This window comes from Taudactylus pleione, unplaced genomic scaffold (assembly GCF_031769625.1).
Source record: "Taudactylus pleione unplaced genomic scaffold, aTauple2 ptg001314l, whole genome shotgun sequence".
In the NCBI taxonomy this organism is placed as follows: Eukaryota; Metazoa; Chordata; class Amphibia; order Anura; family Myobatrachidae; genus Taudactylus; species Taudactylus pleione.
In genome coordinates this window covers 14561940-14577372 of record NW_028285714.1, presented here as the reverse complement: position 1 = coordinate 14577372, position 15433 = coordinate 14561940, and the positions used below count along the sequence as shown (strand labels likewise).

Sequence of the window (15433 nt, the reverse complement as noted above, 5' to 3'; positions counted from 1 at the left end):
GATATCTGGCGTAGTGTATTATCGTTAGTATCAGGAGTGACCATCTCTCCCAGCAAGGTATTTAGAGAAGGATTTAGATCTGTAGCAAATAAAGCAGATCTATCTGGTAAACCTGCATGACTTTTGAAAACCCACTCATCCTCCTTAAGTAGAGCAGAATGAAAGGCAAGCTGAGTGAATTTAAGCACCTCAGAATTTCCTGACCAGGCCCAGTTTGTGGAATACAAATTGGCTGGTGGTGTTTAACTGCTAGGGCTACTGTACCCATCTGAATGTCGCTCCATTCTCCCCTTTTAGAAGAGAAGGCTGAACTAACTGCCTCCTCAGACTCCCAATCCGCTACCTGTGGATGTCTATCAGGAGAAGACTACCTCATATGAGATGGATCTGGTAACACATCTTTGGAGGTCCCTTTATACTGGGAACAGGCCTCTGAAAAATGCCCACCACAGGTCAGAGAGTTCTGCCTGATGATGACTCTTGCTGCAGCTGGCGTAAAATCAACGGGCGGCACGGGTTTCCGCTTGCAGACGCATTAAACCCTGCATAAGTCCTACGGGTTCTCACATCAGCATAAGTGGCAAATGTGGCTTCCATGGCTGCCTGGAACTACAGACACTTTGCATGTGACTCAGGATGATCCCTACTGTGCACAAATAGTTATACCCCTTTCAGATATACAACCCGGGAAATTACCTGCTCAGACCCAGGAATTTCTCCTGTGCAAATTCCCGGCTATTTGGTAGAGACCCCCCTTTCACACTACAGTGTCTACCCGGGAAATTCCCAGGTAGAGCCCTTTCAGACAAGAGCAGGGTTTTTCTGCTTACCTGCCTCTTCTCTGCCATCTGCTCCTCCTAGCCTATCCCCTCCCTGGTTGATGATGATGATGTCATCATTCAGCTGCCGGAAGCCGGCCAATCATAATGCAGATTTTTTTTTTATTTCTTTTAATTCCCTGGTGGTCCAACGGGGGTGCAGGTGGCTCGCTATGGCTGGGACCAGTCGGCGCTCTCCAGCGCGGGTGTCCCCGGCATCCGGCTGGGGTCCTGTGTCGCTGACATAGCGACCGGCATGGCAGGCGGCCCGCTGTGGCAGAGACCCACCTGCGGGTGTCCACACCGTCCGGCTGTTCTCTGTACACAGCTGGCCGGTGCTGGGGGTGGTGAGCAGCAGCGCTGAGCGTCCTATAGGACGCTCTGCACTGCCAACTCAAAGCAGCAGCGCTGAACGTCCTATAGGACGCTCTGCGCTGTCAACTCAAAGCAGCAGCGCTGAGCGTCCTATAGGACGCTCTGTGCTGTCAACTCCTTGTCAAAGCTGCTTGGTGCTTCCCGGGAGTAGTAAATTCAGACAGAAGCAGGGTAATTTCCTGGGACTTAAGTCCCAGGAAAAACCCTGGTCGATTGAAGGGGCGGCTACCCGGGAATGTACCTTTCAGACAGACACGGCTACCCGGGAATTGGCTGAGGCAGGCCAAATTCCCGGGAATCTCGAGATGTCTGAAAGGGGTATTATTGAATATTTATAGGATGAATAAACTTGCACCCTTCATATAGTTACGAGGAATTTACATTCTTATCTTATTACGGGAACTTCTAGCAGTTACATCAGCCTGAAATAGGTTATATTGCTGTGAAAATGTGTTTTGTATCTTGACACTTCATTAATCAGCTGAGAGTATTAATGATCTCTGTTTATCATTTATCTGGGCTAGTTAGGAATTCTAGGATTCTATATAGATCATTTGTAGATCGTTGTGGCCAAGTTGTGTCGATGTTATATTAGGCTTCGTTCTTGTAAACATCATTAATTTTAATAATTGTGTTATGGAAGGGGATTTAAATGAGGTACATGATTGGATTGTGTGTAGAGTATATCAGCTGCATTTAAACTAAAACATTGTACATTAATTCTTAAAAACTGTGGCCAATTCCAGTGACTATTGATTGTTATTGCAACAGGCTGTTTTCAAGTTGATTACATTGTATATCTTCTCTTGGTAATCAATAGGATCTATTTGTTATTTTGCAGTGTCAGATATAGAAAATTATGTAGGGATTGTTTCACAGAGGACGATTCTGAAGGCATTATTGCAAACGGCCACAAGATGGCACTATACAGCTGCTACCTTCAGTGCTGTAATTAATCTTTACACTGTATTACCTGCTCACCTCGAAAATAAAATGTTTTACAGTGATGTACTGTATAGAGGACCATTTCTGGTCATTTATGCATAAATATAAAGCTTAAATATCTAAATTCCAATTGTTTTTGTTAACCACTAACATGAACACTACTGGTACATGTGTTAACTTCAGTCATGTTATTATAATGGTCGTTAATTATTAATTATTTAAGATCTCATATTTTACCAGGAATCTGCCCTATTCGCTCACTGCTAATAATCATGTGACCACTTTAGTGCTCATTGAAAACAATATTGAAAAACATTTGATGGATTCAATTTATTATTGTTGATTGGGGACTGCCAAGAATCAAATGAGCCCTAGCACTGATTGGGTACACATTCACAAATTAATCAATCAAATGAAGTCTAACAAATTATTTTAAAGGAAAGGTTGTAACCATTCAACTTTTAACTGACGCGCCTATAAGGAGAGTTCTATGATTTAAAACCAGTGGTTTTCAAACTTGGACTTCAGGACAGTGGCGTAACTAGGGTATTTGGAGCCCAGGGCAAATTTGAAAATGGAGGCCCCCTCCCCCACTATGTGCGCCCATTGAAAATGGGCATGGTCACAAGGGGCATGGCCACTGAAAAATGGGGTGTGTCAACATGACACACACCCCTATCTTGTCACTGGGAACATTTCTTTCCATTTGCACCTTAATGCAGTGCCCCTTATTCAGTCCCCCCTATGCAGTGCCCCTAGTAGTGTATAGTACCCCCAGTATACAATGCCCCCAGTAGTGGTCCCTCTTATGCAGGCCTCCAGTAGTGCCCCTTATACAGTACCCCCAGTAGTGGTCCCCCTTATGCAGCCCCGATTAGTTCCCCTTATACAGGCCCCCAGTAGTGATCCCCCATATGCAGTGCCCCTTACACAGTTCCCCCTGTAGTAGTCCCCCTTATGCAACCCGCCATTAGTTCCCCTTATACAGTGCCCCGAGTAGTGATCCCCCATATGCAGCCCCCCAGTAGTGCCCCTTATACAGTGCCCCCAGTAGTTGTCCCCCTTATGCATGCCCCCAGTAGTTATCCCCAATATGCAGTGCCCCCTGTAGTGGTTCTCCCTTTTCAGTGCCCCCTGCAGTGGTTCTCCCTTTTCAGTGCCCCCTGTGGTGGTCCCCCCTGTGCAGTGCCCCCAGTAGTAAGCCCCTTATATAGTGCCCCAGTAGGAGTCCCCCTTGATGCAGTGCCCCACTAGTAGCCCACCCCCAGTAGTGGTCCCCCCCCAATGCAGTGCCCCCAGTAGTAGTCCCCCCTTCACAGTGCCCTTTATAGTGGCCCCAGTAGGAGTCCCCCTTAATGCAGTGCCCCCTGTAGTAGACCCCAGTAGTGGTCCCCCCCAATCCAGTGTCCCCAATAGTATCCCCCCCAGTAGTAGCCCCCAGTAGCGGTCCTGTCCCCCCCCGAAGCAGTGCCCCCAGTAGTAGTCCCCTCCTTAGTAAAAGTCCCCCCCCTGTAGTAGACCCCAGTAGTGGTTCCCCCCCGAAGCAGTGCCCCCAGTAGTATCCCCCTCCAGTAGTAGTCCCCAGTAGTGGAACCCGCCCCCCCCGAAGCAGTGCCCCCAGTAGTAGTCTCCTCCTTAGCACCCCCGATAAATACACACTGAAATGAAACAATAAATAAAGGAAAAATTCTTACCTGAATCCACACTGCCGTCCGCACGTCAGTCCTCCCGGGCTGGCGCGCTCTGCATTATGGGAGAGACATCATGACGTCTCTCCCATTACCCACTGCAGGAGCCGGAAGGGAGCCTGCTCTTGCAGTGGGCGCTGTGGCTGCAGCAGTCAATGAGTCTGTCTGACTCTCATTGGCTGCTGTTTAACACACACATCGCCGCCAGCGCTGGCGGTGATGTGTGTGTGCAGCAGCAGCAGCAGCAGCCAATGAGAGTCTGTCTGACCTCATTGGCTGCTGATTCACACACACATCGCTGCGGCTCGGCGGTGATGTGTGTGCAGTAGCAGCAGCAGCCAGTGAGAGCTGTCTGACTCTCATTGGCTGCTGGTTAACACACACATCGCCGCCAGCGCTGGCGGCGATGTGTGTGTCAGCACAGCCTGAGCATGCCTGCCTCCCACCCTCCTCCTGGCGCTATTGGGCAAGCGCTCAGGGGGTGGGAAGGGTTTCAGCTGTGCAGCACAGGACCGGCACTGGGAAGCCTAGCGCCGGTCCTGTGTAAATGTGTAGCGCTGACCACTCTCACTGCGGTCGGCGCTACACTGGCTAACTAGGGCGGCCGGTACCGTGGCCGGCGGCGCCCCGCCATACTTTTCCCACGCCGCTGGTCCCACGGCGCCCAGGGCACGTACCCCGCTTGCCCTGCCCTAGTTACGCCACTGCTTCAGGACCCCAAATGGGTCACGTTTTCCAGGTCACCCAGTAGGTGCACAGGTGTATTCATTACTCACTGACACATTTTGTAAGATCCACAGGTGGAGCTAATATCTCACTTATGTTTCTGTGAGGAGACCTGGAAAACATGCACTGTTAATGCTCCCTGAGGAATGACTTTGAGAACCTATGCTTTAAATAACACTGACTACTATAAGCTTGTTGTTCGGATCAGTAATACCCCTGTTACACCAGAGCTAAAACCCGGGTCATTGCTGGGTCTACCCGGGTGCCTTAAATATAACCCGGGTCTAGTGACCTGGCAATTCAACCCAGGTAGCTACCAGTGTCAGACCCAGGATGGACCTGGGTAATGGTGCAGTGTAAATGGCGCAACCCGGGTTATCCGACCTGGGTCATGCCTAAAATGAGCTGATTGATGGTTGTGGAGCAGTCACCTCCCACTTTTTATGACCTCACAAGTTTAGCAGGGCAGACCCAGGTTCAGTGTGAACTGGGCTGACCTGAGAATAATCCAGACTGATGGTGATGTGTAAACGGTGTCTGACATGGGTTGGAACCATGTCTGAAAACCCAGGTCGGACCCTGGACTTTGGTAGAAAAGCAGTATAACATTAATGTACCCTCCTGCAGACTACATAATGGCAAAATTCACAGTAGATATAAGACATTGATAACAAAAAAACATATTTTATTTTTTATGAATACAAAATATTACAACATTTTTGTAATGCTCTAACTCAGGGGTTCTCAACCTTCAAATACCTCCAACAGGTCATGTATTGATGATTTCTGTTTGTGGGATAATTACTGTCCCAGGTGGGATAATTAATTACTGTCCCAGCAAAACAGATTAATTCTCCTGGGCATGATTAAAGAAATCCACAAAACATGACCTGTTGGTGGTACTTGAGGACTAGAGTTGGGAGCCCCTGCTGTAAAGCATATAACTACCTTGCAGCTATGCAGAGATATTCTACTAAAATGCATTTGTTTTCCCAAGAACATGCTTGCAAGCCTTGTATACATGATAGAGGGTAGCAAAATGAAAGCTCTCTAGGAAGTTGTAATAATCCATACAATTGTAATGTGTTCTGACAAGTTCCCTAGTGATTGAAGCTGGCCAACTGATGTTACGGTTATTTTCTGTAGAGAGAACACGCAGGGAGTCAGACGACATAACCCCAACTGACCCACACACCACAGCGCCAACTGTGGCTCTTTCCATAGAAGTGGAAACTCTCCTCAATGGGTCTATTGTGTGGAGAGGGTGAAAGGTCACTGCCCAGAAATAAGACATTTTCTGAATGGACAGCCGGCAATACTCATACAATAGAGTAGATGAGTCTTATTCCCAGGCTATCCCGTTCTCTGCACTGAACAGAGTTCCTATAGAGTTCAACCTGCTTCTTATTCCTGATATTTAAAGAGAAACTTCAGCCAAATGTTGGCTGTTACCTCTGATAAGTGTGGTGTTTCTTGACACAATTACCCATTGCTGTGATTTATTTATAGTTACAAAGCTAGTCCTGTCTCCTTTATACAACATGGTATCATGGATATATGCATGCATTTGTCTTCAGGAATAATTTCACATGTCAACTTTTACAATTTTTTTATTTTTTTTTTGTGGGTTTTCTACAGTGTTCTATTTGCTGAGGTGGCTCTTAGGTCTCGTTAGACAGGCTCATGGCGGCAATGTGAGGATCATGCAATGTTATACTGGATTGAGAAAAGCTTCTCAGAAGATATAGCAGCTGCTGCTTCCTAAGGACTGCAGTGTACAATGATGTACTCATGCATTGTTTTCAGCCATTCTGGTTTCACCTGTGTTTGACGAAGCTGTCTGTGAACAGCGGACAGCAGGAAAAATGATTCCTGCAATTGTAGCATTTCATTAGTAGTTACAGATGTGTACATGTACAGCTGTCCTCAAACTGTGCCAGATAGCCCCGGTTGGCGAGCCACAGACTTTCCCACTTAGCGCGCCATGTGACATTTTTTAAAAGTTTGCATCTTAATGTGCTATGCTAATCCTAAGTACTTATGGCCTGATTCGGAGATGTACGCAAACCCGAACGTGGAAGATTAAGTATGCGCAGGACCCCTATGCGCAGTGTCGCCAAAGCCGCAGCCTGATTGACAGGCTGTGGCCGGTTGGGGGCGGCGCCAGGCAGCATTCCTGAAAAAGGTGGCATGTCATTCCTGTTTTTGGGAGTGCCGATGCCAGTGTCTGTGTCTTCCTATGCAAATTGATTGGCAACTTCATCTATGCTGCCGTGGCCAATCTGAGTAGCCTTAGGACTTATCTGGCGGATCAGACGACGTATTGCCCACATCGACCAGTGTCTACCCAATATGTCGCTGACTATGTGCGCTCCCGCGCGGGGTCAGCTGCATCGCCCGTCAGACCTGCATGCAGTCGGCAGCATGGCCCCCGCTGTCATTTCGATGCCGGGACCCGCCGCAGACGACATCATGCTTGGGTACACATCGTTACGTGTGTACCCAGCATTACTTCAATGGCCGAAGAAGCAGGCATCTGAGCGGAGATGCTAGCTGTAAGCATCTTTTTCCTTCGGATGCTTCCTGCAGCATTGTCCAAAGATGTGGCTGCTGTGTGCACAGCGTACATCCCAAAGTACACAATTAGCAACTTAGAGGAGATACAGTATGTGTCAAGCAGTGAAAAGAGTGGTGAAGTACCAATAAGCTTCTGTGTTATATCCCATTAAAATAAGGGTATTTTGGAAAAGGGCATGGTGGTGAGTGCCATTTTGAATAAAATTTATTTAAAAAAAAAAAAAAAAAAAGCAGTTTTGAGGAGTGACCATTTGAGCTGTTGGGAGGGGAGAGCTGGTGATGCCACTGAGCAGTAATGAGCAGTAGAGAGGGAGATTAGGCAGGAGGCAGTGGCATAGCGGTTACACACTGGCTGATGTGCCCGATATGTTGTCATATCCACCTGATCGCACGACCTATCGTCTAGTGTGTACCCGGCATAATTTATCTTTTCTAGATCTTTTCTGCTAAACCTATCCCTCTCTGGCAGCAGCCACACAGCAGTGCCCTGGAAGCAGCTGCCGGTCAGGCATGTCCCACCAAGGATGCCGCTGTCTGTGAGCAGAAGACTGGGCCATGCACAGACAGACAGGGGTGACGGGCTGTGTAGTCTATTGCTACTGAGCACTGCCCCTGGGAGGTGATAACTGTAGGCTGGCCCCACCCCCTCCCTGCTCACCAGCATCGCAGCTGAGGCAGCAGCAACTATAGATCCCCCTCCCTCTGTCACCCATGGCACATGCCCCACCTGTCCCTTCCCTCCCTGCTTTATACCTATGCGCTGTGAGCCTCTCAGCCCAGCACAAATCTAGGGGGATGCCTCCAGTGTGATCACTCCTCCCCCCGGGTCAGAGGGGAGTGGTGTCTGACCCGGGCCCCTCCAGCGAGCTTGGATAATTAATACCAATTCTACCCCTCTCTGTGCCAGTGCTCTAGATGGCAATCTTTGTGCCATCAGACCTCCTACACATGCCCCTTTAGTTGCAACATTTTTTTTTTTTAATCTTCCCTTTCATTCTACTGCTTCCAGCAAGGGGCTGTCGTCAAAACTCTCCTGCTGTTGTCTCACTCCACTGCTCTGGTGCTCTGAAAGGTTCTGATAAAGGATAGTATATAACTGGGCTGAATTTGGATGGAAAACCAGCCCGGGAAATTTATGGAAGCAGCAGTAGTGGTGGGCAGAGCCGTAACTAGACTTTTTGGTGCCCTGTGCCATAAAGAGAATTGGCGCCCCCCTCATTTTTCAAAGGGACATAATGCACCCAAAAAAGGGCCATGGCTTCATGGGGAAGGGCCAGGGAAGAGATAGGAGAGGCCAGGAGATGCTGGGGATGAAATAAGAGGAAGCTACAAGCAAGAATGATAATAAACAGAAATTTGACAGGCCCAAACAGCGCCCCCTGACCTGTGGTGCCCTGTGCGATGGCACCGGCCGCACTACCCTAGCTACGGCCCTGGTGTTGGGGACAGGGGGCCTGATTCAGACCCGGTCGCAACCGGGTCGATGGTGGCCTACAGCATATGCTCACAACGGAGCCGGCTCCGTCGTGCGCATGCGCGAGACTCGGCTAGCGATGGGCAATCCGTCGCTCCGGGTCTCACACCAAAGGGGGCGAGCTGTCGATGTTGAGTGACAGCTTGCCCCCTTTGGTGGGTGGGCCGGTTGGGTGGCTGCCCAAACGGAGGCGTTCCCATGAGAACGCCTGCCGTTTGGGGGCGGCCCCACTGACATCACAAGTGATGTCAGTGGAGAGCTTCCGGCTCTGTTAGAGCCGAAAGCTCTCTGGGGCTTGCGATGAACGAGACCCTACCACAAGGGTCTCGTCGCAAGCCCGATGGTCGCGATGGTGTTGATCATCGCGACCATCATCATGGCCGCTCGCTATAGCCGCACCAAAAAAAACAAAAGCCCGGTCCTGATTCAGAGCGAGCGCTCTGTCAGAGCGAGCGGCTCTGAATCAGGCCCAGGGTCTGTTGCAGGAGACGGGATCCCTTCTCATAGGGCCTAATTTCTGAGTTGGACGCAGTTGCGGCCTTCCTTGCATGCTGCAGTTGCACCTGCAACATTATCCTAATGCCGCTGCAGGCCCTTCCCTTTTGTACATTGGCGCATCAGAATTAGCAAGGACTAAAACACCTACTTTCAGTGTCTACAGATGCTGCAATCATTCTTTGCGCGTCTTTGGTGCAACCTATGGTGGTGTCTAATGAAGCTTTCACTAGCCCCATGCTAGGTGCAAATCATCTGGCTGAGTATGGCCTCCAATGTGAGCAATTCAGCGTCTGTATACGCAACCAGCAACACGCCCATGTCACTCCAATAACACACCCATGCTGTTACATGTGCGTCCGATTAGTTAACCTTCTGTAACAACCTAGGAACACCCAACACATTTTTAATACACTTCTTGGTGCGTGCGTTTGAATCTGTGCTGTGACTTTCTGTACAAACACCATCGGGACACATGCGCGGTGCAATTCAGATGAAAAAATGCACAAGAAAAACACAATGGTCCTTACAGAAAACAGGATAAGAACAAAACACATTAGCCCCAGACAGGAAAGAAATAGGAGGGGGACTAGGACTGGCAGTGAATTTCACTAGGGATGGGGGGGCAGTGGAGATCCTGGCAGCAGAGGAAAGACATTTAGGACAGTGGGCCTGATTCAGAGCCGGACGCTATGCTCGCTCGCATTGAGTGATTTTACGCAATCTGCGCATGAGTCACAGTGCGCGAACCAGTCATTGCGATGCAAAAGTGCTCGCCTGTAGCCCGCAGTCGGGCCGCTATTTTGAGTGATAGTGCCGTTTTTGGGTGATAACAGGTGAAGGTGCTTGTAATGTAAACGGGGGTGTGGATCTGCAAATGCAGGCGTGCCTGACCGTCAGAACGACGTTTAATGGGTGTGCATAATTGGCAAAGTAGCGTCATCACACACGTGACTGGGTTGTATTTTAGCCTGTACTGCTCGCAGTGTTGTGGTGGGAAAAGGCTACCACAAGCGCTGCGAGCAGCTCCGATGGCTCTCGATGTTCCTACAACTGCCGGAGATGACGTGTGTTGCTAGTGGCAAAGGGGCGTCTTTATACAGGTGCGAGCGCATAGTGCGGCCACTCGCTATTAGTGGGCAGTGCGAGCGCATGATTTAAATAGCCGGCCCCTTTTAGCCAGCGAGCGGCCACATATAGCGTCTGGGTCTGAATCAGACCCAGTGTCTATACAGGCCCCCATACACCTACCAACGGATCGCCAGATCCAGCAATGGGATCTGAAAAGCCGACCGGCGGCCATTTAAGTTTTGCAATCCGTTGGTGGATCAGTGAAATTCTCCATATTAAATTTCACCAATGTGCCAATCATGAACATATTTTAATTGTGATCAGAAAATCAGTGAAATTCAACATGTTGGATTTCACCGATCCTCCGATCCGGGAACGCAGGATCGCAAGCGTATGTATGGGGACCTTACCACTTGCTTCATAGTATATAGTTTCCCTATTTGCAAATGCAGAGCTCAAATTGAAGGGAAGCAGGTTCTTTATGAGGGTCCATAGGATAGTTTTAAATTGTAAAAAGTGTAAATTATGTGGAAAGGGTCTCTAGTTTTATGGTTTCCTCTAGCTGTGTTACCAGTCCTTTATCAGTTCAAGAGTAGCGATAAACTTGCTGGGCAGTCACACAGAGATCTTGGGGCTCTATACGCTCAGCTCTGAAGCCCAAGCACTCAGAGTTGGCCCCTGAACCAAAGGCACATCCCCGGCCTCCTCTACTTCGCCTGCCGCTGCTCCTGGCTAACGGTAAGGTATAATCCCCATCAGATTTTGTACCTGCAAGTGACGTAAGTGAGGGAGGAAGTGCAGTTTTCTGCCCATACTGTCCACCAAAAGAAGAAAGTTGTCCCCTCGCGGGCTTGCTTACCTCGCTACACATTATAGTCTCTCCCTCTGTGCCTACGTGGATGGTAGGGAATGACGTTGGACAGTAACTGATGTCAGGGATCATCTACAGAAGGGGATCTAGCTGTAACCCCCGACTAACTGCACCCGGAGGTGCCTGCTGGCCTGGGCAAATGTCAGCTTCCGGTTTGCGCTCCACAGCGGAACGCAAATCTTGGAAGCTCGGCTGTTGGCCCGAAGATGCATTGATAAGCACGGACCGGCAAGCAGGGTAAGCCAGCCCAGATGAGGGGAGAGTGGGACCGGCCCAGCCTAATCCGCCCATGGTACATAAGAAGTCAGTAATTTCTGCCCCCCACCCCTCCTCTTATTGTTAGATGAGAGTCCCAGGACCTCTGCTCGCCTTGAAGCTGCAGCCGCTTGTAGCTGGTTTGTAAATACTCAGACCAGACAGCAGGCTGACACACCCAGCAAAATATTCACTGGAGTAGAGATGTCCAGACGTGTAGAGGGCAGAGGAGGATTGCCCTGCCACTCTGAATCGTGTGTACATTTGCGAAGACTACATTTGGTCTTGCATGTGACTCAGGCCCAGACTATCTGAAGCTGAAACAGAAAAAAAATAAAAAGTGTAACAACAAATAAAACTTAAATGAGTGTGTATCTATTTTACATAGACGAAAGCCTTATATACTGTACATTGATTGGAACATACATATTTCTCATTTAAAGAATTTGGTCTTGGTAGAAAATTACCTGCATCATTAGACTACAAAAAATGTTACGTGTACGCAGTGTGTACCCAGTACAATGATTGAATCCGGTGCAATATCTGCAACTGGGCCTCTATAAATTCTTGTATAATATTATAGAACCATACCCACTTCCCTACTTCGATCCCCTTTGAATGCCTCACACACCATGACGTGGGTGCAGAGCAACAGTGACCAGAACATGCCGCAAAACCTTCCGCCCTAATCAGGACGGCTTAAGATTAAGGCCCGTATTCAATAAGATGCGAAAAGACGGATATGTTTCACCTGTCCAACTTTCGGCCTCCTTCACCTGTTTCAGAAGCGGAAACTTTACCCGCGCGTCCCCGCTTTTCTCCCTATTCAATTCCTAAACAGGCAAAAATGGAAAGCGACGAATGCGGAACAAGTGGAAAGTACTGTCAGACGTGGGGAAATCAGTTTGTACCCCAAAAAAGATGCACTAACATAGGGAATCAATGTAGATGTGTACTAATAGCCCTAATAAGTGTTTGGGGTACCAAAGTAGTTTAAATTGCTTCTTAATAGTGTCTTTGCAAAAGTGGTGAAGAATGGCATAAATCAGTATTTTTTGGTGAAAATAAATATTCCTGTCAAATTTGGGGTACTTGAAAATGGGTGCTAGCATATTTTTATGTCTGTATAGTGAACTTTTAAAAAAAACTTCAAAAACGCACCTGCGGGGCATGCACCTGCAATCCTAAAAACACCTGACCCATCCTTGCAGACCCCCAAGAAGTCTCTTTCGCTAGTTTTTATGCTTGTCCCCCCACTTTTTTACTTTTTCGTCCCCAAAACGAAAGTACTTTTTCGAGGTAATTTGTTTGATTATTTTGTTGTTGTTGTTGTTGTTGTTGATCTGGCCTTTGGGGGACTTTCCCAAGGGTTCTGATTCGTTTCCCCATGCTTGCACCCCAAAATAAGGATTATGCACTTTTTTTCACCTGCTATTCATAGGAGATACTTTTCCACCTGTTACAATGTATTGAGTTTCCGCTTAGGCGAAATTGTTCCTGGAATTGAATAGGGAGATATCTTGAAAACAGGTGGAAAGTCCGAATCCGCGGAAGCTTATCTCCAAACGCCACTTTTCGCCTCTAATTGAATCTGGCCCTAAGTCAGAGATCTGAAATATGAGTGGACTTCCCACCTAATGCCTATATTCAATTTGAGGTGAAATGTCGGAATTGGCGATAATTTATCGCCGATGACGTCATTCCCGCATATTTGAAATATCCCCGCTCTCAAAAAAGCATTGGCGAAAAGTCAATGTAAAAAAACAGGGATCATTTTTCGCCAGCCTTTAGCTGTAGGGGGTGCAGGCTTAAAAATAATAGCCTGCACCCTTGGGAATGCCCCCTTAAAACGAAATGTGCAACAACAACAAAAAGCTGGACACCCCAAAAAAATTATTAAAAATTTTGGGGAGAAAAAAAAATAGGGGAACAGTGTTTAAAAATAGTGAAACAGGTTCAGGGGTATTCTGTAAGTATGCGGCAGGTGTTTTCTAGAATAGGCTATTAGCGGCAGATGTTTTTTGCAGAATTTAAAAAAAAATTAGTTTAGGGACTTAAAAATATGCTAGTGCCCATTTTCATGTACCCCAAATTTGATGGGACCACTTTTAAAAACGTGGCTATTAAAAAATGCAGAACACATTCTGCAGGGCTAATTGTGGGTACCCAGACTGAACCCCCATGTCTGGACATCTTTAGGGGGGTCCTAGGAACAAAACCCGAAAACTGACATGACTTTTCGCCGATCCAGGTTTCGCCGGTTCCCGATTTCGCCTACTTTGGAATTGAATACGTGGAATAGCGGGCACGCGCACAATACTTTTCCACCTGGAAAACAGGCGAAGGAGGCGAAAAGTCCAGACTTTTCGCCTCAAATTGAATACGGGCCTAAGTCGGAATAGTTGGGAGTTATGCTTAAGAGCTGTGTTTAGAAGCACAATACAACATATTTCCCAATACTGAGACGGGATGTAGTCGGCATCCCGACGTGCGGGATGCCGACGGCCAGAAGACTGGCGCCAAAATCACGACGGGCATACCCAACCCATTGAGACTTGCACAATCAAGACAAATGAGCCCTGTCCCTAATTTGCACCTACTCTGCCCAGATCCTCCCCAAAACAACCATTTTTGGCTGAAACTCCACCCCCTTGTAGAAACTCCAACCATTTCAAGGTTAACGCATCAAAATTTAAACAGATTGTGAGACATAGGAAGGCTCTAGACTGAATAGAGCTGTATAGTTTTAATGAGTACAGTCAGTAGTCCTCTCTAGCAGATTAGCAATGATATTTCTGTTACCTCGTTTTATATATTTCTCTTCTTGTGCAGTTGCAGCTTCTGTGCTACATGAAGTCATATGAAACACATTGACATCAATGAGCTTAGTGAAGGTTACTGCAACCTGAAAATAAGTGTGAAAAACATGATGTGTCTGAATAGGTTCAGATGTATTTTGCATGGTCAGAGTTACTGGTGGCTAACCGGCATCCAAATTTATGATTTTTAACCCGACCGGGTCATAAGTGCAAGCAGCACCCTGCAGTCTGAACAGCCAGTCAGTGTCCTGAGGTTGCTCCGATCAGTTTGCACTTACAGGGTGCTGGTGGCCCCACCCCCTCTGCCTGATGTAATGACGTCATGCGCTCTGGTGGCAGGGCCGGCGCAGTTGAGCCCTGTTACGGCACTGTAACCAGTCACGTGAAAGGACATGCCTAATTCAAATTAAAACCAATGCATGCATCCCAATAATACGCAGCATATGTATTTATTTGAAAATGGTTAGCCTAGCAACCATATGATCATTGATTGCTCAAAGTATTTGCATCTCATCTCTTTATTTGTGTATGGTTATTTCTTATTAGGGCTAAACTAAAGCACAGTGCTGAACTTGGAGTAATCTCAGTGTTGGGGTTAATTGTTGTATTACTGATAATCTCCTCCCTGTTTATACCTGACAGTTGGACACAGTTATATGAAGAGCATGGACATTACATAGTTTCCATTCATTCATCGCTCAATTCGCAGGACAAGGAAGCCGTGCAGTGTGACTACAGTGTGAGCAGAGACCCCTCAAACAGCTATCTACGTAAGTTCACCTGTTTGATTTCTACTAGGACTACATGTTAATGGTCTAGCAAATAAACCTTTATTGCCAGTTATTTATATAGTGCACAAATACAGAATTTTACAGAGAATATTTGACTATACACACCAGTCTCTGCCCCAGTGGAGCTTAAAAATATGCACGCTAGGGTTTGTCAAGAGCCAATTACCTATCGGTATAATTTTTTGTAATGTTGGTGGAAACCCACGCAAACATGGTCAGAATATACAAACTCCATATAGTTAAGGCTGTGCTGGGAATAGAACTCAAGACCTCAGTAGTGTGAGGCAGTAATGCTAACCATTACACCACCCATGCTTGCCAAACATTGTTACCCTGTCTAAGGTCAGAATTTAACACTTCAATGCTTCATTACTTAAAACAGTGGGAGGAGGGTATTGCTTTATCAATTCAAAGTTATTTGGTTACATCTGGGTACTACTGGTCCTGGTAAATTGCTCATATATGTTTGTTCCTGACCCTTGTACATTGGTTATATTAAGCAGTCCTCTGCAAAAAAAATGCAGTTAA

General features: G+C 47.4%; 1 protein-coding gene across 4 annotated transcripts in view; it reads left to right on the top strand.

Moving 5' to 3' along the window:
* The window catches only part of LOC148443271 (heparan-alpha-glucosaminide N-acetyltransferase-like), a 735097-nt gene that overhangs the window by 22978 nt on the left and 696686 nt on the right, over window positions 1-15433 (top strand). For all 4 annotated transcript variants that reach the window (XM_088463038.1, XM_088463039.1, XM_088463037.1 and 1 more), the window contains one exon: window positions 14757-14884. In XM_088463038.1, the coding sequence (XP_088319164.1) occupies window positions 14757-14884 (128 nt within the window). The remainder of the gene's footprint in view (window positions 1-14756; window positions 14885-15433) is intronic.